A 22135-nucleotide genomic window follows, 5' to 3' on the forward strand; every position below is an offset into this window, starting at 1 on the left:
CCCGCGAGGCCGAACATTATCTGGCCGCTCAGGCACGCTCAGCGTCAACAGCCTAATATTCTTACACCATGGTCAAGTATAGAATACCGGTTGAATAGAACTGCTAGTTTTAGAACTTCTAGAATAGAACTTTTAGAATAGAACTTCTACAAGCGCACGGCCTTATCGACGCGACATTAAGGAGGAACGGAGGGAATCAGATAAAGAAAAACGCGGACAGCTACATTCATGCGAAAATAGATGACCGCCGAAGCTGTAACAACATCGATGCTGTAGACAACCTTCCACTAAAGTGAACTGGATCACCGCTCGTCGCTCAAGCGAACGCGAACTGTGCTGTCTCTCCTACTCGAGTTCCTCTCAGGGCTCTACGTCCTACTTCAGCGCCACCACACTGTGCCGAATGCAGTGCCACCTCAACACACTTCTCCTTCAACCTTGCTATTCGTCACACGTAACCTCCTTGATTAGCGGCCTGCCAGGGCTATACGTAGTGGTCATGCTCCTGTATATCGAAGATACGGGCGTGAGCAACTGTACTAACACATGGGCTAGAGGGAAACCGCTTAACTACGAAAACGACCCCGCCTGGACGACTGCTTCAGACAAACCATAAAGAAAGGAACACATGGGTCTCGAAATGGAGGGTCTTGTCTTGAGCTGTGGGTGCTACTGTTTCAGCATCAAGTTATTTCACCCAGCCACATGAAGGGCTGCCGTAGGTGCTTGACAATATGCACCACATCATCTGCAGACGCGTGTAGTGTGTACCTAAGCAGATGTGAAATAATGTATGTACATTGCGCGGACTCTGGGCACTTTACAGACTGCAAAAAATATTCGTCGCCTGGGCATCTCAGCCATCGACAACGCGCGCTCACAACCTTGTTGAACTTGAGTGAACCAAGTAAAAAATGAGAGTTTCTAGTGTACTAGAGTGTGTTCTATGTAAAGATGGCTATACGTAATACGTAGCGCACATCCACAAATGAAAAAAAACACACGACACGAGTCACTGCAAAGCAAAATCACCTGCAACCATTTCTCTGCCTGTGGCTCCACTACTTCATCTTACACCATTCACGAAAAGCAGGCTTTAGGGACGCTTTTCAGACTAGCCTCTCTGATATTTACTTCATTAAGCATTACTGACGTTGTTTTTCTCGAAATTTATTCTCTGTTGGCACCAAAGGATACCAGAAAGTGTGCTCTTTATTTGCAAGCATGCTACTATTCTCGGCGACTTCAAGTCCGGTCAGTCTACCTCGGTGGAAAAGTAGTTATAGTGCTTGGATGCTGAAAAGAAGGTCAGAGACTTAATCCCGGCCGTGGCGGTCGCATTCTCATGGAGGAGAAATGGTTGAAGCCCATGTACTGTGCGATGTCAGTGCACGATAAAGAGCACCAGGTGGTCGAAAATCCGGAGTCCTCCACTACGACGTCTGTCATAATCATTTCGTGGCATTCAGACGTAAAACCCCCGATACTATTATTCTTTAGGTCTGTGTGCTCAAATTTGGGTGCACTTTAAAGAACCCCAGATGGTCGAAATTTCCGGAGCCCTCCACTACGGCGTCTTTCATAATCATATAGTGGTTTTGGGACGTTAAACCCCACATATCAATCAAATAATTCGATGATATTATTGCCGAGCATTATCAAAAACTCAAGAACAACAAAACAAACTTACGTCACCTGGCCCATCAGAATCTTGTATCTCTGAGCGCGCCCTAACGCTCGGTCATGTGCCTAACCCGAGTACACCCACAGAGTTTAACCTCTGTAGCTCCATAAACTCAGCAGGCCTAGAAACCTTTACGCCGAGCTGTATGTTTAAGCAAACTGATGTCAACCAAGATTCAAAATAAGCATGCCTCTAGACCTATACTCCTAGTTGTATGTTTAAGCTAACTGATGTGAACAAACAATCATCTTGTTCACAAAAACAAACAAAAAACCTTGCTTATCTTTCACAACAGAGGTTCACGGTTCTTTACAAGGTACCCCCACCGAAATGATAATTACAAGTCTGTGTGAGTACGCACGATATGACTCACTTAGGAAAAAAATACGATAGAATGGTGTTAGGAGCGAGTAAGTGATTGAGGAAGTGAATAAGCGAGTGAGCCAAGCAACTTTACTGAAGAAACAAGTGGACTGAGGCCCTGGCTAAGGCCTTGTCAGGGGCGATGGAGAAATCCTGTCTCCAAGGGCCTCCCGGGCTGACTGGAGGGCCCACAATTGTTGGAACTAAAAGATGTTGTAAGTGTTGCATGAGAAATCAGTTGCACTGGATTAAACCCTTCAGTCACGAACTTTGAAGGATATTTAGGGAGGCCTCTAAATTTGTATTTATGCAAACGTCTCGGAGAACACCGCAGAATAATACAGTCACACCTTTTCAATCACTATTTGAGGAAACATTAAAGACATTCTCAAACGCGAAAAACCTATTTATGAGTATTGACGAGCAATGTATCTTGTGTTACTTCACAAAGAAAAGTTATTCGTAAACAAATAAAGGGCATTTTCAAGTTGGTGGTTTGCATATCACAAATGTCACTGTTCACAGCTGCAATGCCTTGCAAAAGGCATGTAGAATTTCTTTGATGAAAATACCAGCCCTACTTATGCTACCAGAGCATGTATTTAGGATGCAAAAAAGAAAAAAAACATACGCATGAGCGATCTCATGAGCCATCGTAGATACTCCGCTGTAGAGCAGTGGCTCGTCTTCTACAACTGCAGCACTGTAGTTTGTGCAAACGCCGCCCAAATTAGTCACACCTGCATGATTAGAGCATTGACATTAAAAAGAAAAAAAAAATGTTTCTCTGCATTAGCGTAGAAATAAATGGGATAGCAAAAAAGTGTATGATTAAACGAAGTAAAGCTGGCACGTAACACTTTTGGATCCGATCACGAATAGCAATACAAAAAGTCGGTGTGAAAGAGAAAGGCCGCTCTAGGCTGGAAACTACCTTTAGCAGTTTCCTCGCATTGAGAGCACCCCACGTATAAGGGTGTACGAGCCGTCTGCTGATCATTGCCAAGGTTTTGCAGTAAAAGAATACCACGCCCTTAGAGTCAAATTCAACAGTTGCTGCTCTAGTGTCAGTGAAGGCCTTCATGTCGGCGCAACGAAAGTCGCCATGTTGGGTGCTGCGTATGCGATTCGATATCAATGTTCTGAACGACCCCACAAATTTTCGAGCGAAAGTTGTTCGGCGCCACCTAGTTCAAGGTCACCCATCACGTCGCAATGGCCTTCAGCGCGAGTGGCAGGAGCTCTGGATTGGCAAGCATGACATCATGGCGCGTGATCTACCGTGGAGGGGCGCTCACTCGGAGCTATGATATCGGAGCCTCGCTGCGGTTGCTTAACGGGGCTATGCGAAAAACCGTCAACATTCTCTCCCACGCTGTCTTTTGTGCGTTTCCGCCATGGAATAGGTCGGTTTAACTCTCCGCTACTTCTTATACTCCTAGTGTGTTTCTTGACGTCCCACATGAGATTGGGTGATGACACAAGTCACAGACGCTATCAAGTGGGTTAACAAGAACCGCTTTGTTTGTCGGCAGTTCTTTCTCGTAGCACGGTGAGCCAACAAACAGAGCGTGGCGAGAGAAAGAGCCATGCCAGAAAGGGCTGCCTATAGACTATCTAAGGGTTTGAGACGTGTATTACCATTAACGTTCGCTGTAGACTAGTGGTGCGCGAGTGGAACGACCCAACTAAACTTGAAGCTCTCAATGGTAACCGAAAAACAATATATATATATATATATATATATATATATATATATATATATATATATCAGCTGCCCGCTCATAATAAGTTCACGTGCTACGTGACGCCAAACATGCGCATAAGAGTGTTTTCACACTCGTCGTTTGGCTTATAGATGGCGCTGACTGTCACTCCTACTTCTGATTGATTGATATGTGGGGTTTAACGTCGCAAAACCACTATATGATTATGAGAGACGCCGTAGTGGAGGGCTCCGGAAATTTAGACCACCTGGGGTTCTTTAACGTGCACCCAAATCTGAGCACGCGGGCCTACAACATTTCCGCCTCCATCGGAAATGCAGCCGCCAACACTTCTACTTCTAAATTCACATTTAAACCCAAAAAAGTGGATGGAGGAAGGCCGCTGTGGTAGCTCAGTCGTTAGAGCATCGAACGTGTTATTCGAAGGTCGTAGGTTCGATTCCTGCTCACGGCTGGTTATTTTTTCATCCACTTTTCTTTCTTGTTATTTACATTCCATTGGTTCTAATAACTTCCCCTGTACATTCCTTGGCATTACTGTCTGTTAGATCTCATTAATATTGTGTTAAAACACGGAAAAACGAGCCCTTAGGTATACACTTCTTTCCTTTATGTATATATATATATATATATATATATATATATATATATATATATATATATATATATGTGTGTGTGTTATGCAGTATTGGTTTGGATTACCTTTTATTAGGCCCGAGGAACCGGCAGCCGACAGCTACGATGAATGAGCCAAGATGATGATGCTACGCGACAACGATGAGGATGCATGAGCCACACATGATAATGATGATAATGTACCGGTGAAGAGGATGCGTATACTAAATGCCCACATAAATTCCCCCCACGTGAAAGCGGCCAGCCTGGCCGCGGCAAGTCAAGGGGACAAAGAACGTCGCATGAAGGGCTTCATACGGGAAACACGGACGACCTCTGTAGTTCGATAACGGCGATCTGCTGGGGTTACAAGTGGCGTCACGCGATAATTCACTGGTGAAGTCTTTTCAAGAACGGTGTACGGCCCGATAAACCGAGGCTGAAATTTGTCACACAAACCAGGTGTGCGAACAGGCGTCAAAAGGAGCACTTCGTCTCCAGGTTGGAAGGATACATCACGATGCGATTCATCATAAACTAGCTTTCTGTCTTGCTGGCGGGCTTCAGTGTTTATACGAGCTCGTTGGCGGCACTGTGCGAGTCGTGAAACGTATTCCTCTGAAGAGGATAGAGATGAAGTCGCTTGGCAGGTAAAGAAGGAGACGTCCAGGAAAGAAGTAGGGGAGCGTCCATAAACTAGGTAAAATGGCGAGTAGCCGGTAGTTCGCTGAATGGCCGTATTGTAGGCGAAAGTGACGAATGGTAGAACAACGTCCCAGTTTTTGTGGTCTGGTTGAATATAGGCGGCGATCATGTCAGCAAGAGTGCGATGGAATCGCTCAGTGAGGCCGTTAGTCTGGGGATGATAACTAGAGGCAGTCTTGTGAGTTGTGCCGGAGGCCTGAAGAAGTTCGTTCACTAGTTGTGAAAGAAAGGCCCTTCCACGGTCACTGAGCAACACACGTGGAGCACCATGACGCAGTATAATGGCTCGCAGGATGAAATCGGCAATCTCAGAAGCTGAACCAGTAGTAACGGATGCCGTCTTGGCGTAGCGCGTCAAAAGGTCAATGGCTGTTACTATCCACCGGTTTCCAGCAGCACTGACTGGGAGGGGGCCATAAATATCGATGCCTACAGCTTCAAATGGTGTGGCTGGGCACGGAAGAGGCTGTAGTGTACCGGCGGGAGCAGATGTTGGTAGTTTTCTACATTGGCAGGTAGTGCAGGACCCGACGTACCGAGCTACACTAGTGGTAATGCCTGGCCAATAAAACCGACTTCGAACGCGATCGTAGGTTTTATGGTAACCAAGGTGACCAGCAGTCGGATGGTCATGAAGTGCCCTGAGGACTTCGGACCGAAGCGATCGGGGAAGAACGCGAACCCAGCGCTGACCGTCAGGATGGTAAATTTTGCGGTACAGCACCGAGTTGTCCAGCTTAAATTGCGAGAGCTGGCGACGGAGCCTTGCATTAGGTGGACGGGAAATGCCAGTGAGGTAGCCTATAATACGTCGACAGTATGGGTCAGCCAACTGTCGAGAAGGAAAATCGTGTGGGTCGTCCGAAGGCAGCTGGTCCATAGAGGCGAGAGAGGAAACCGCCGTAGATGTGGACTCCGAGGGCGTGTTGTGCAAATTGATGGCGGAAACCCCGAGTGGAGTCACTGGTAGTGGGCAGCGAGAAAGAGCATCGGCGTCACTATGCTTCCTGCCACACTTGTACACGATCTCAAAATCATATTCTTGGAGGCGTAGAATCCAGCGTCCGAGGCGTCCCGACAAGTTCTTGAATGTCGAAAGCCAACATAAAGCATGGTGGTCGGTCACAATGGTGAAATGGCGGCCATGCAGATATGGACGAAATTTCTGTACTGACCAAACGATGGCGAGGCACTCCTGCTCGGTGATCGTGTAGTTCCTCTCGGCTGCGGAGAGGACACGGCTGGCGTATGCAACGACTCGCTCTCGCGAAGAGTTGTCGCGTTGCAGGAGCACGGCTCCTAAACCGCGGCCGCTAGCGTCTGTGTGCAGGAAGGTCGGTGCATCATCGTGAAAATGAGCAAGTACAGGGTCGGTCGTGAGGGCACTCTTCAACCTGTCGAAAGCCGATTCACATTCCTGAGACCACTGAAAGGGCATACCGGAAGCAAGTAGCTTATAAAGTGGTGCGGCTATGGAGGCAAAGTTTTGTATGAATCGCCGAAAGTAAGAGGCGAGACCAAGGAAACTTCGCAAATCTTTTGGTTTGTCAGGGCGAAGGAAGCGAAGCACTGCAGCAGTTTTATCAGGGTCTGGACGAATTCCGTCCTTGCTCACAACATGACCGAGTACCTTGATAGATCTGCTGGCGAAATGGCACTTCTTGGTGTTAATTTGAAGACCAGCACCCGCAAGACAAGTCAGGACCTCGTCCAAGCGTTGCAGATGTTGAGGAAACGTCGATTAAAAGACAACAATGTCATCGAGGTAACATAGGCAAGTCTTCCATTTCAGGCCACGCAGCACGGTGTCAATCATGCGCTCGAAAGTTGCAGGCGCATTCCATAGACCGAACGGCATAACATTGAATTCGTATAGGCCGTCCGGTGTTGCAAACACAGTTTTTTCTTTATCATCTTCGTGCATGATTTGCCAATAGCCGGAACGCAAGTCGAGGCTCGAAAAGTATTCAGCACCCTGTAAGGAATCTTGGGCGTCGTCGATACGTGGCATGGGGTATACGTACTTTCTAGTGATCTTAGTGAGTGCTCGGTAATCGACACAAAATCGTACGGAACCGTCTTTTTTACGTACCAGAACGATGGGCGACGACCAAGGACTGGTTGAGGGTCGGATTATCTCCCGTTGGAGCATATCGTCTACGTTTTCTTCAATGATTTTTCGTTCAGCTAGAGAGACGCGGTACGGACGGCGGTGCACAATGAATGTTCCGTCGGTCTGAATACGATGTGCTGTAGCAGTTGTCTGGCCCAGGGTGGATGAATGAACGTCAAAGGAGTTTGCATGCTTTTCCAACAAATCAAGCAGCTGCTGCTTATGTGAGTCATTCAAGTCTTTGTTGATGGCTGCTGTAAAGGCTGAGGAAGCAGCATGATCTGCAGGATTGCCTTTAGAGGAGACAGGGGTAAGAGGCACAAGGCACACAGGCTGCAGATCGGCGACGCAGGCGACAGTAGTACCCCGTGGCAGTAAAAGTTTATCTTGTGTGGTGTTGGTAGCAGCGAGCACAGTTGATCCCTTGTTGAAGCGAGCCACACCTGATGCCAGAGCTATGCCTTTATTAAGGCAACACGGTGACGGAGTGACCAAAATGTCACCAGAGTCGACGTCGTTGGACAAAACTGTCACTAATTGATGTTCGTTTGGTGGTAACTCAATGTCTACTGCAGCGATGAGTCGAAGTGGCCTGTAGGTTTCGTCGTTGAGCAAGTGGTCCGTGTCAGTAAGATGGACGACACGTTGTGCACAGTAAATAGCCGCAGAAGCAGAGGAAAGAAAGTCCCAGCCTAAAATGAGTTCATGGGAGCACGGGGATAGCACAGCAAATTCTATATGATGAAGAATTTCGTCGATTAGTACACGGGCAGTACAGAGAGCGGAATGGCGAATCATTGTTCCCTGGGCTGTAACCAGGGTTGGTCCATCATAAGGCGTCGTGACTTTTCGAAGACGGGCACACACATCAGCACGAATAACAGAAAACGCAGCCCCAGTGTCCACCAAAGCGTCAACGTCCACTCCCTCAACTGTGACCGCAATCATATTGTAGGGGCGCGCTGGTGGAATTGGAGTCCTGTGTTGGAATGCAGTTTGACCTCCAAAAACTGCATCGCTTAGTTTTCCGGACGCCGATCAGAAGTAAGGAAAGCAGGCTGAAGAGGAGAAGAAAAGCGCCGGTAAGGCGACGGTGAACGGCGTCGGGTCAATATCCGCCATCTCCGCCAGCATCGGTGACTACTGCGCAGTTCACCCGATGCTGGCGGAGATGGAGACCGACGCGGCGGTGACGAATAACGGCGGCCCTGGTACGAGGCTCCTGCGGTATAGTCCCGTTCACGTATGTCATACCCTCGGCGCTCGTCTTGCTGGCGCTTGCGGCAAAAGCGTGCAATGTGACCACGATAGCCGCAATAATAGCACGTAGGCCGAGTCGATCGATGAGGAGGGTAGTAGCTTGCGCTAACTGCACCAGGAGAGAGAGAAGTCAGAGCGACCGGTGACGGCTCACGCGGTGGTGATGAAAAGCTCGTGGGAAAGCTTGTGGGAGGTGCGGCAGCAACCGACGCGTACGTTCGTGGCGGGGACGTCGAGCTGACGGTGCCTGGTGGTGCGGCGGTGGTGTGCGGGAACGATGGTAGAGTACGAGAGACAATGGGCTGCGGTTGGCCATGTGGGTCATGGACGTGAGCTCTTCCCTGAAGACATCCCGCAATGACATTGAAGAGGACTGAATGGGCCACACTGAAGGTAGTGTGAATCCCATTGATTCTAATTCTTCACGTATAATCGCCCTTATCGTGTGTCGCAGGTTTGGATCAGTCGTAATACGGGCCGCGTCACTATCTGATTGTAGGCGCATAGACTCAAGTTCTTCGAGGCGCTGACAGGTTGTCGCAACGTCAGCAACGGTAGCCGGATTCTGGATTGCCAGGGCATTGAATGCGACGGGTGCAATCCCCTTAAGAAGCTGGCGCACCTTGTCTGATTCTGTCATTGGTGTGTCAACCCGGCGGCAAACTGAAAGAACATCCTCGATGTAGGATGTGTATGACTCCCCGATGTGCTGTTTCCGAGTCGCGAGAGCTTTCTTTGCGAGAGCCGAACGAACAGCCGGTGTGCCAAAGACATGGCGAAGCTGATCTTTGAAAGCTGACCAGTCGGGGATGTCGATGAAGTGTTTGAGGAACCACGTCTTCACGACACCCATGAGGTAGAATGACACGTGAGCGAGTTTGTAGGTGTTATCCCACCGGTTAGCAGCGCCGACACGTTCAAAATCGTCCAGCCATTCTTCCACATCTTCCCCGCGCATACCAGGGAAGGAATGGGGCTCACGCTGGAGGCTGTTGATGACGTGAGAAGGCGCGGCACGCGATGGTTGAGTGGGAACGGCTGCAGCACCGGCCTCATCTTGGTGCGACATATTTCCGGACAATGGGCCCAAGCGGCGACCTGAACGTAGCTCCAGGGGGTAGAGTGGTCGAGAGGATGGCGGAAGATCTAACAGCACTCTCCACCACGTATGCAGTCTTGGTTTGGATTACCTTTTATTAGGCCCGAGGAACCGGCAGCCGACAGCTACGATGAATGAGCCAAGATGATGATGCTACGCGAAAACGATGAGGATGCATGAGCCACACATGATAATGATGATAATGTACCGGTGAAGAGGATGCGTATACTAAATGCCCACAATATATATATATATATATATATATATATATATATATATATATATATATATATATATATATATATATATATATATATATATATATATATATATATATATATATATATATATATATATATATATGATAAATAAATAATATTTGTAATCGTATTATAAAAATAATATATATATATATATATATATATATATATATATATATATATATATATATATATATATAAGTGGCGGCGATGGCGTAGTGGTTAGAGCATCCGCCTCGCATGCAAGAGGTCCGTGGTTCAAATCCCGGTACCGCGCAGTTCCCAACCGGATTAAAAAAAATCCGCGTGTTGATGGAACTGCATTAAGAGGCCTTGGGTGCGGCCTCACCGGCAAAACACCGCCGAGAACGCACTCCCTCCAGAGAAGGATTGGCCACCCTGCTGCAGTATCTGGTTACTACCTCCCACATGCTTACGTCAAATAACTCACGGCCCTCAGTCCCCAGCCGCTGCGAAGCAACTGACCACGGCGGCGGTCAGATCTGCAACGCAGCAGAGGGTGCTAAGAATCTCTGGATCCGGACAGGCCGCCATTGGAACCTGAACTTGGCAACGTTTAACGCTAGAACCTTATCTAGTGAGGGAAGTCTAGCTGTACTATTCGAGGAGCTATAGGGTGTTAAATGGGATATAATAGGGCTCAGTGAGGTTAGGAGGACAGATGAGGCCTATACGGTGCTACAGAATGGGCACGTCCTTTGCTACAGGGGCTTGGCAGACAAAAGAGAACTGGGAGTGGGGTTCCTAATTCACAGAAACATAGCTGGCTACATAGAGGAATACTATAGCATTAATGAAAGGGTGGTAGGTATCGTAATTAAACTGAATAAAAGATACAAAATGAAGGTAGTACAAGCTTACGCGCCTACATCCAGCCATGATGACCCTTCAGTTGAAAGCTTCTATGAAGAATTGAAATGGGCAATGAGTAAGGTAAAAACACAGTATACTATAGTGATGGGCGACTTTAATGCAAAGGTAGGGAAGAAGCAGTCTGGAGACCAGGCAGTAGGAGATTATGGCATCGGTACTAGAAACGCCAGAGGAGAGCTACTAGTAGAATTCGCAGAACGCAATAATTTACGGATCTTGAATACCTTCTACCGAAAACGAGAAAACCGCAAGTGGACATTGAGGAGCCCTAATGGCGAAAATAAGAACGAAATAGACTTTATAATGAGTTCACACCCTGGAATCGTGCAGGATGTGGAAGTGATTGGCAAGGTACGATGCAGTGACCATAGAATGGTACGGTCTCGAATTCGCCTAGACTAGAAGAAGGAACGACAGAAACTGATACGCAAGAAGCCAATCAATCAGCTAGCACTGAGAGGGAAAGTACAGGAATTCAGAGTGTCGCTGCAGAACAGGTACTCGGCTCTTAGTGAGGAAACCAACCTTAGCGTAGATACAATGAATGGTAATCTGACGAGTATCATTACGGAGTGTGCAGTGGAAGTTGGAGGCAGGGTAGGTAGACAGGACACTGGCAAGCTTTCCCAGGAAACGAAGAACCTAATAAAGAAGCGCCAAATCATGAAAGTGTCAAGTACAACAGACAAAATAGAACTGGCACAGCTTTCGAAGTTGATTAGTAGACGTAAGGTATGCGATGCAAGAAGGTATAACATGGAGAGAATTGAACACGCTCTGAAAAACGGAGGAAGTGTCAAAGCATTGAAGAGGAAACTTGGGATAGGCAAAAGTCGGATGTTTGCACTAAGGGACAAAGAAGGCAAAATAACTACCAATATGGATAGGATAGTTAAAATAGCGGAGGAGTTTTACACAGATCTGTACAGCAGTCGAGACAACCACGACCTTAATACTATAAGAACTAGCAGTAACCAAGATTACAACCCACCAGTAATGATAGAAGAAGTCAGAAAAGCTTTGTAGAGCATGCAAAGGGGCAAAGCTGCTGGTGAGGATCAGGTAACATCAGATCTGCTGAAAGATGGAGGACAGATTGTGTTAGAAAAACTAGCCTCCCTGTTTACGAGGTGTCTCCTGACGGGAAGAGTACCAGAGTCTTGGAAGAACGCTAACATCATCTTAATACATAAGAAAGGAGATGACAAGGACGTGAAGAATTACAGGCCGATCAGCTTGCTCTCTGTAGTATACAAGCTATTTACAAAGGTAATTGCTAACAGAGTAAAGAAAATATTAGAATTCAATCAAACAAAGGAACAAGCAGGATTTCGAACAGGCTACTCAACAATTGACCACATTCATACTGTCAATCAGGTAATAGAGAAATGCTCAGAGTATAACCAACCACTATACATAGCCTTCATAGATTACGAGAAGGCGTTTGATTCAGTATAAATATCATCCGTCATGCAAACACTGCGGAATCAGGGCGTAGATGAAGTATATATACACATTCTGGAAGAAATCTACAGGGGATCAACTGCTACCATAGTGCTTCATAAAGAAAGCAACAGAATACCAATCAAGAAGGGTGTAAGGCAGGGGGACACAATTTCGCCAATGATATTTACCGCGTGCTTACAGGAGGTTTTCAGAAGCCTTGAATAGGAACAGTTAGGGATAAGAGTCAATGGAGAATACCTTAGTAACCTGCGCTTCGCCGATGACATTGCATTGCTGAGTAACTCGGGGGACGAATTGCAACTCATGATTACGAAGTTAGACAAGGAGAGCAGAAAGGTGGGTCTTAAAATTAATCTGCAGAAAACGAAAGTAATGTACAACAACCTCGGCAAGGAGCAGCACTTCGAGATAGGTAATAGTGCACTTGAAGTTGTAAAAGACTATGTCTACTTAGGGCAGGTAATAACCGCAGAGCCGAACCACGAGATTGAAGTAACTAGCAGAATAAGGGTGGGGTGGAGCACATTCGGCAAGCAGTCTCAAATTATGACAGGTAGATTGCCACTATCCCTCAAGAGCAAGGTATATAACAGCTGTATCTTGACGGTACTTAGCTACGGAGCAGAAACCTGGAGACTTACAAAGAGGGTTCAGCTTAAATTGAGGACGACGCAGCGAGCAATGGAAAGAAAAATGGTAGGTGTAACCTTAAGAGACAAGAAGAGAGCAGAGTGGATTAGGGAACAAACGGGGGTTAAGGATATCATAGCTGAAATCAAGAAGAAGAAATGGACATGGGCAGGGCATGCAGCGCGTAGACAGGATAACCGCGTGTCATTAAGGGTAACTGACTGGATTCCCAGAGAAGGGAGGCGGGTTAGGGGGAGACAGAAGGTTAGGTGGGCAGATGAGATTAAAAAGTTTGCGGGTATAAATTGGCAGCAGCAAGCACAGGACCGGGTTAACTGGCGCAACATGGGAGAGGCCTTTGTCCTGCAGTGGACGTAGTCAGGCTGATGATATATATATATATATATATATATATATATATATATATATATATATATATATATATATATATATATATATATATATATATATACATATATACATACATATATATATATATATATATATATATATATATATATATATATATATATATATATATATATATATATATATATATACATATATATATATATATATATATATATATATATATATTTATATATTTATATATATATATATATATATATATATATATATATATATATATATATATATATATATATATATATATATATATATATATATATATATGTGTGTGACGCTACGATGAATGGCAGACGTGGCGTGGCTCATACTCCATGTTTATTCTACTCTGCACTTCTTCCTTCTCTGCCTCTACGAACTATCGCTTCATACGTCACACGATTCCCCCTCCCCCCGAAAGATGGCACTGGTTACAAACTATAACAAATAAAAGAAGTGAATGAACAAAACAGTGCCCAAATTCACAGTTTCACGTCCTGACGGAGTTCCACAATCTCACTAAATCTCCAAGGCCGATTGAGCAGTCCGATGAAGTTTATGACAACTCTGGTGGGCGAGGTTGACTATTGCGTTCTGGCACACAGAAGCACGCCTTGAACGTAGAAATTACTGATGACACAGCGATTTTTCTCATGAATGAACAAGGGTCGAAGTACTTGTAGCATTTGAGAGTCGGATGTCGTGGGCACGAAGTTCTCCGTCGTAGACGCTGCTTTCTGTGTCGTGGCTGAGGCATAACAAGTGCTTGCAGTCTGCATGTGCGAGAACCGAAGCTGATGGTATGATGCCTTTGTTCCTTCTTTGTACACGTGGTAGCTGCACGTCTCTTTCGTAGCTTTCTGTAGTCTTCTTTCAGTTTGTTGAATCGTAAACAAGGCGTTGAGAACCAGTGCAGGAATTTTTGTCGACATTGCTTTCTGCGAAGATGGCTTAGGCCTCGACTTCGTCTTTGCTTCTTTAATTGATGTTGTGTCTGATGATCTTTCAGCCACGAGTGTACTCGTGAGGAGGTTTCACTTGATCGTTGTTCTTGTTCGAGTAGCCGTTGCAGTTCTTGGAGTTCGTGGAGTTGCCTTTGTTGAAATTGCTCGTCTTCTTGTGAAAGTTCGTCAGATGGGCCTCTTTCAGGAACATGAGTCTGCTTTTCTTTAGATGGTGATGTGATCAGTAGATTGTCGGTAGTCGACACTGTACTGCTAGGCTTGTCCTGCGATGAAAGCAGCGTGACAGGCTGATGAGAACGCTCCCAAGATGGTTGTGAGTCATCCTTGATTGTAAATGCTTCTGTCAGTTGACAATGCGCCGGCGTTGGAGGATTCGAAATTCCTGCAGTGCTTTGACTCACATGTGTGTTGTCACTTGACAATGAGAGCACAACAGACATGGCTTCAGGTGGTTCTGACGGCGTATTTTTTTCTTTTTGCAGCGTAGTTAGGCTGACAGTGTCTGTCGAACGACCCTGGTCGGGAACGTCAGGGTGGGGGCTGGTATTGCGAGGATTCACCAGCTCGTCACACGTAAATTCCGTCACACGCTCGAAACCGTTTGGGTCTTGTGTGTGACACGATGCATCAAGGCATTTGGGTGGTTCTGTAAAATCTGAAGTGTTGTGGTGCAGTGAACACGATGAAAATGCCAATTTCATTGCACTTGGGAAAGGCGGGTTTAGGTTCAGTTTTTTGGCGAAATTTTCTAGATTTCTTTCGGTATACGGACGCTTTACCTTGTCTGTTGCGACGTGCACGTTACCAGTCGGTGTTCGAATGCGTGACGTTTTTTCGGAAGAGTCATATGATGGTACAATGGAGGTATATTTTCTCTGAGATCTCATTTGGAGAATAGGCTTACTGCGGGAAGACTTCGCGTAACTGTGATGGGTCAGTTGAAAAGCCTTTTGCTGATGAGGTATGAACAGGTCTTCATCGTATTCTTTGAAACGGGTAATCATCTCTTCCCTGATCTTTTGCCATGACTCGTCGTTTTCAAAGATGTGGATGAGGTAAAACTTAAATGCCTCACCGGAGATGTAGTCAGTCAAGTTCGTGATCATCTCCCGTTCCGACCATGATGCAGCGGTTGCGTGGAGCTCGAACAGGTCGAACCAGTCCTGTACAGGTCCATCGTCCGCTGATCCGGAGTACTTGGGGATGTCAAGGTCGTCTGATGGTGCTGTCATGATGCTGGTCTTGGTGTAGTGTTGGGATGTACTTTCGTTGTCCACGTTCGGTCACTGCGTCTTGCTGAGACGTTCGAAGATGGTGGCTGGTTGATGACGTGGCCGCCAGGTCTTCATCCTGTCGACTCGTGTGACGCTACGATGAATGGAAGACGTGGCGTGGCTCATACTCCATGTTTATTCTACTCTGCACTTCTTCCTTCTCTGCCTCTACGAACTATCGCTTCATACGTCACATATATATATATATATACATATTGTCGGTATTTTTACAGACTTTGTTTTTTTTCCGACCTTTACTCGCAGTTCCTTTGTTCTGTCTATTTTCGCTTGCAAACCAAAGTGGTAGTACGAAATTATATATACAACCTTACATATATATATATATATATATATATATATATATATATATATATATATATATATATATATATATATATATATACAACCTTACATAGAGAGAAAGAGAGGAAGAGGTCATATATATATATATATATATATATATATATATATATATGTATATATAACCTCTTCCTCTTACTTTTCAACCTTGAGACATACTTCTGTGCCAGCTGACGAGTCAGTCAGTTCAAGCTTACTGTAGACAACGTGGTTGTCACGATAAAAGACAGCTGCAGCGGGGTGTGCCTTTCCCGCTTTCATGTTTCTCCCAATGGCAGGACTGACTTGACTTGACTTGTGTCGGTTGTTTTTGTGTAGTTTAGCGGCTGACTTTATGGCTTGTTTCTTGGCCTTGCGCACACCACCTGGTGGTCCCTTATCTCGTAGAGGCTCAATCTTACAACTGAGATGCGGTCGGGGCTAATCAAAAGAACTGACACGTGCTAGTACGGCCGAGTACATGCTTGCATGGGCATCCTTTTGTTTCTTCGTTTTCAATTGATTGATTTGCGGTGGTTGGCTAATTTTCTGGCAATGTCCCGGGTCCAGCCATCCTGTCTTGACGCTTGAGTCCTTAACATGAAGCTCTTGAGATTGGCTTCGGATGAAATCGCCCTCCTCTTGGCTGGATACATGCAGGCATCATATGTATGATAATACATCTGGCGAAAGTTCATTTGAGTGGTCAGTACTTTTGTCAAGCCCCAAGTCGTTGTCATCAGTGCCAAACACACATACACGCTGGTGCAACACCTGTTGAATGGCAGTGAATTCTTGTTCTACCTGAGGAATTATGTAGGAATCACGTAGTTGCGGCCATGGCGATTCCAACGTAGTATCGGTGAAGTAAAGTTCCGCCACGTTTGGTTCACGCGGCATCACATTAGGTAACCCTTCATTTGGTTCGAGGAATAACCATGTGTGCTGGGGTTTGTGCGGCAACGGTGAAAACAGTGAACGGGCTGTAGCAGACGTTGCCTGTGTAAAAAAAAGGCGTCCAGCTCTGGGATGGCAAATTTCTGATGAGTGAGGTGGCCGGACGATAAGCTCAGCGTGAGCGGCTTCAAACCAGTCCTCTCCCAGGATCGAAAGCAAGGAGTTTATAGCCAGAGCTAGAACCTCAATGACTGCAGGAATAGGCCCCACAGCGATGCGAGTACATAATGTACCAACTGCCATGACGGCAATACCGCTTACAACAGATATGGAAGACTTGGACCATGTTAACAAGTTCGAAAATCCAACAACACTCAGCGAGAGCATTGTGTGTTTGGAACCACTACCTTGAAACGCATCAACAGGGCCTACAAGTGGAATGTAGGCTTGAATTACGGCACACTGCACAAATCGTTTTTCAAGTGGCTCTGAAGCTTGAAAGCAGGCCATGGAAGAAAGATTCGTTTGTTGTCCCTCAGTATTGCATCTGGAACGAGGGCACTTGGATGCAAAATGGCTAGTTTGCCGTCAATGACTGCATGTGGCCTTGCTTAGGTAATGCGCCATTTCTAGAGCTGATTGCAGAGTAAGGACTGCTTCGCTCTTCCTGTGGTAACGAAGAAATGCTACACGACACTGGCGACTGAGCCGGCGGGGTTGGTGACGAAAATCTGTCGTTAATATTGCCACAGGCATGGAACGAGGTTTAGCCATGCCGATGCGAGTATGTGCCATGGTGTGAAAGAAGAAGAGGACGGTTGGTGTGCTCGTGCTCTAACGTTCGGTTCGGCTTGACGTCCGGTGCTGCTACTATGAACAGACGTTGTAATCGTTCTGTGATCACGTGACATTTTCTGGTGGAGGTGCTAGGTACTGTTGTATGCACTGCAATCAGCAGCAAGGTCCCGACACTAGTCGCGACTTGGAAGAACCAGCTGACCTACGGCGTAGCAGGCGACAACTAGGCCTACCTCCTGAATTCCGACCATTTCCACAACTCGGCAGTACTATGGCTAGTGCGGAAACGCAAACCCAAGAAACATCAACACTGCCTCCTTCATGGTTCTTCAACGTCCCGCGAACTCCGAAGCCGTTCCACGGTGACTCTTACGAGGACGTCGACGACTGGCTTGACGACTACAACCGTTGCGGCAGCGTCAACGAGTGGAACGAGCACCGAAAGCTTCGGTATGTCTACTTTTATCTCGAGGACGCTGCGCGCACTTGGTTCGAAAACCATGAAGCCACTATGACAACCTGGCCAGAGTTTTGCAACCACTTGTAAAATACCTTCCGAAGCTCTGACCGAAAGGAGCAAGCGGAACGGCTCCTCAATTCCCGAAACCAGCGTCCGAACGTGAGTGTTGCCATGTTCGTTGAGGACATGTCGCGGCTGTTCAGGCGAGCCGACTCCTCAATGACGGAAGAGAAGAAGGTGCGCCTCCTAATGCGGGGAGTGAAAGAGCAGCTGTTCGCGGGACTAGTGCGCAACCCTCCCAGCACTGTAGCGGATTTCCTCCGCGAAGCCACGACAATGGAGAGAATGCTAAGGCAGCGTTCGTACCAGTGTGAGCGTCCTGGCAGTCTTTCGTCAGTGTCGTCGGCCTTGCCAACACCTGACGTCACGACTGTAAAAGACCTGATGAAGCTCGTGCGCAGTATTGTGCGTGAGGAGCTGCAAAAGCTGCACGTGGTGTCTTCTCCGCCCCATGTTGCTGCTCTAATGGATGTCGTTCGCGAAGAGGTCCGGCAGCTGGTGCACCCCATGACGACTCTGCGTGCAGCTGAAGTCCAACCCATGACGGCCCCGCGTCCAGCCGAAGCTCCGCTATTAACGTACGCAGAAGCACTGCGTACTCCTGCACCGGCTGTAGGCTATCCGTCCCGTCCGTCCACCCTACAGACGGCACCGTCGTTCTACTCGGGACCTCCGCAGTACGGCAACCCACCCCTTACACGGAAATCCAGTGTATGGCGTGCTCCCGACAACCGGCCTCTATGTTATCAATGTGGTGAACCAGGTCACATCTACCGTGAGCGCGCCTACAGGCACATGGGTCTTCCTGGCTTTCGTCCGGATGCTCGTCGACCCAGAGATGGTGAGCGGCCCCGTACTTGGCAAGCCAACGATCCTCAACTCTTCCGCGTCGCCAATCCCGCTCACCATCTCCATGGCGTTCCATGTCACCTGGCCAACAATCGACCTTTGCGGACGTCCTTGCAGGAAGATCACCTAGATCCACAAGCCCGCGCCGGGGAAACTAAGAGCAGCGACCTCTGGGGGTGAGGCCGCTGTTGATCGACCGTTACAAGACCCTCCCCCGATTTGCCTGCCGACATCCGATGACATTCTTTCACCGACGTGTGCCATCGACGACAAACGGGTCTCTGCTCGTATCTCTGTCCTTGTCGACAACCACCCGCTGACCGCTCTGGTAGATACGGGTGCCGATTATTCTGTTATAAGCGCTGACCTCGCTGCACAGCTAAGAAAGGTAACGACACCTTGGGGACATGGAACCAACCTCCGGACTGTGGGAGGTCACCTATTGACACCGCTATGAATGTGCACTGCCCGCCTCCGAATTCGTGAGTCGACGTAAATTGTTTCCTTCGTTGTATTGTGCGAATGCTCCCAAAACCTGATTCTCGGAATAAATTTTCTCCGCGAGCATGGAGCCATTAATAACCTTCGCGACCTGCTCATAACATTATCTAACGACCATACAGCCCCACGAAAGGATGCAGTTGCGCCGACCACAACACTTCGAATTGTTGACGACACCATCGCACTGCCGCCGCGAGCCACTATGTTGGTAACTGTGGAGAGCGACTGTGACAACAAGAGTTGTGGCAACGCGCAAACTAACCTCTCGGTGCTCTTGGCTCGGCAGATTTGTGTCGCACGTGCTATCGTCAAACTGAAACATCGGAGGACTCAGCTTCTGATCACGAATTTTGGCGGCCAGTACCAACACTTGGCAAAGCGAACAGCAATCGCGAACTTTGAAGCCATCGATGACGAAGAATGTTCCACTATCGCCCCGATTGCCACTGTTGCCGAAGGTAACACTTTATTAGCCAGTACAGTTGAAGAGAATTGCCAGCTATCCTGTGCGCAGCAACAGCAGATACGCATGATTTTACGTACAGGTGCGATCAAAAGTGTGCAGACCACGGGATCGCGTGGCAGAATGCATCGACGCGCCAGCTAGCGACGAGACACGACGAGACACCTGCTGCAAGGGCGCATGCGCGTCCCGTCTTATCACTTGGCTTCTCATGTCGCTCTGTTGGACGCGGTTACGGCGCTCGTACCCAAAACGACAACTGGGTGTCGCTTTCTTTGCTCCATCGAATCTGTGTCATTCTTTTACGTAGCGGCTGCGACGGGGCCGGTTCAACACCAGCTCGCGTTGTTATTGACACCGGTTGATTAGGATAAGTAAGCATAGCGAGCATCGCACAACCTGACGAAGCCAAACGCACAAAATTAAATTTTCTCAGGCCAGCTTGCCTTTGTCGGGCTAATCCAAGTTGCACTTAAATGAGCTTAGCTAAGTCAAAGTTAATGTAGCCGAAATTAATCAAATGTAGTCGAGCACTTTATGACCTAAATAAGTGAGGTGTAAGTAGCTTTAGTTAAGCCCAGTCCAGCTTGGTGTTTTCATGTTAAGCGAAGTTAAGCTTAGATGAGCCCAGATGAGTCGAAATAAGTATAGCCAAATCTAATTAGGCAAAGTTGATCATGCTCATCCTTAACCTAGCCGTGCAAAATTAGCCTATACAAGGCAAACCTTATCGGGGCCGATTAATCTAGGTCGACTTCCCCATGAGCCCACAGAAGTCAAGGTCAGGAAGATACTAATTACTCTTTACCGACTTCATACTAATTAGGATAATTTACGTCTAATTAGTGCTAATTATTGTGAACACTAATTATGACTAAATATTAGTCTGAAATCCAGCTAGAGTATCCTCTATACTGGAATTTCACGTGGCATAATTAAGCTAAATATGCATAACTAATCTAATTAGGCAAACACCAAGGAAATTATAAAAAGTCTGATTAATCTTGGTTGGTCATAACATCATCAAACCAATTGGATTATGATTAGCTTTAATTAGGCACCATCTTATTAAAACACAAATAATTAACGTAATTGAAATCGAATTCTCATGAGCTCAGAGAATCCAAGCTCAGCAAGATGCTGATTACTCCTGACCGAGTCGAGTCTCATTTACCTAAATATAAATCTAATTAGCCTTAACATTATTTATAAATATTACTGAATAATGTGCGTGACATCAAAGCCCACCCGAAGTACTCGAGTTTGATGTCGCAGAATTATGCAAATCACGGCTCGATCCGCCTAATATAGACATCTATTGCTGCATAGGACGCTTTTGAGAGTAAAGGTGTTTAATGCAGTGTAATTATTCACGTCAATGTCTCCAGCGCAAGCAGGCTGTAAAATGCTAGTTCTATTTTTTCTGGAAATGTGCAACAGAGTATCTAAATTATAATAATGGGAATTGTGGTAATTAATGCAACATCAAGAAATGCCAGTGAGGGCTCAAGAATGCGCCTTCGGTTTTGGCGCCAGCTTGCATCAACAAAAAAGGTGTCAGTCGGTCGCTAGTGCGTAGGGTTGCATTTTATATCTCAGATGATTCCGCTTGATAATTGAACCCCTGAACGATGGTTATGCCAAGCGACAAAAAGAGGCATAGGTTGAAGCATTCGGCCGCATATGCTGCAGCAATTCTGTGTGGCCATCCTTAGCACGCTTAGTCCGACGCCCTACCTCCGTTATCACTGCAAGCGATGAGAGCCGACGGTCACGTTGACGGATAATGTAAACGGCTCCTAGGTAGCAGACTGTGGAAGCAGCATCGAAGTGGTAGTGCTTCATTTTGTATTTGCAATGCCGCCATACGTGCCACTGGAGCAGCGACAACGTATTGTGGAGCTGTCGTTGCAGGGATGGTCCCAACGCGAAATCTGCCGCTTGATGAATAGGTCGAGGGCCGCAGTTAGTAGAATTATCAGGACGTACCTCGACCATGGAGGAAGTCTTGCTGACAGAGAGCGCAGTGGACGTCCAAGAGCAACGGACACTCAAACTGATTCGCTTATCGTGGCCTGTGTGGTGGTAGACCCATTCATTGATGCCAAGGAAATCCGCCGTGAGCTTCAACTGGACGTCTCCCTCAGCACTATTCGGCGGCGACTGCGAGAGGCCGGGCTGTGGGGCTGCGTGGCTGCTCAGAAACCTCAGTTGACGGAGCGACAGAGGCAGCTAAGGCTCGAGTTTGCGCGTTCTGTGGAGGGCTGCACGGTGGAAGAATGGGGCGAAGTAATTTTCACCGACGAA

The 22135-nt window shown here is 47.0% G+C and overlaps 1 protein-coding gene across 4 annotated transcripts in view; it reads right to left on the reverse strand.

The window, feature by feature from the left end:
* LOC119164531 (venom metalloproteinase antarease TserMP_A) overlaps positions 1 to 22135 on the reverse strand; it is a 99720-nt gene that overhangs the window by 44658 nt on the left and 32927 nt on the right. For all 4 annotated transcript variants that reach the window (XM_075872002.1, XM_075872001.1, XM_075872004.1 and 1 more), the window contains one exon: positions 2679 to 2787. In XM_075872002.1, the coding sequence (XP_075728117.1) occupies positions 2679 to 2787 (109 nt within the window). The remainder of the gene's footprint in view (positions 1 to 2678; positions 2788 to 22135) is intronic.

This window comes from Rhipicephalus microplus, chromosome 8, assembly GCF_043290135.1.
Source record: "Rhipicephalus microplus isolate Deutch F79 chromosome 8, USDA_Rmic, whole genome shotgun sequence".
Classification (NCBI taxonomy): Eukaryota; Metazoa; Arthropoda; class Arachnida; order Ixodida; family Ixodidae; genus Rhipicephalus; species Rhipicephalus microplus.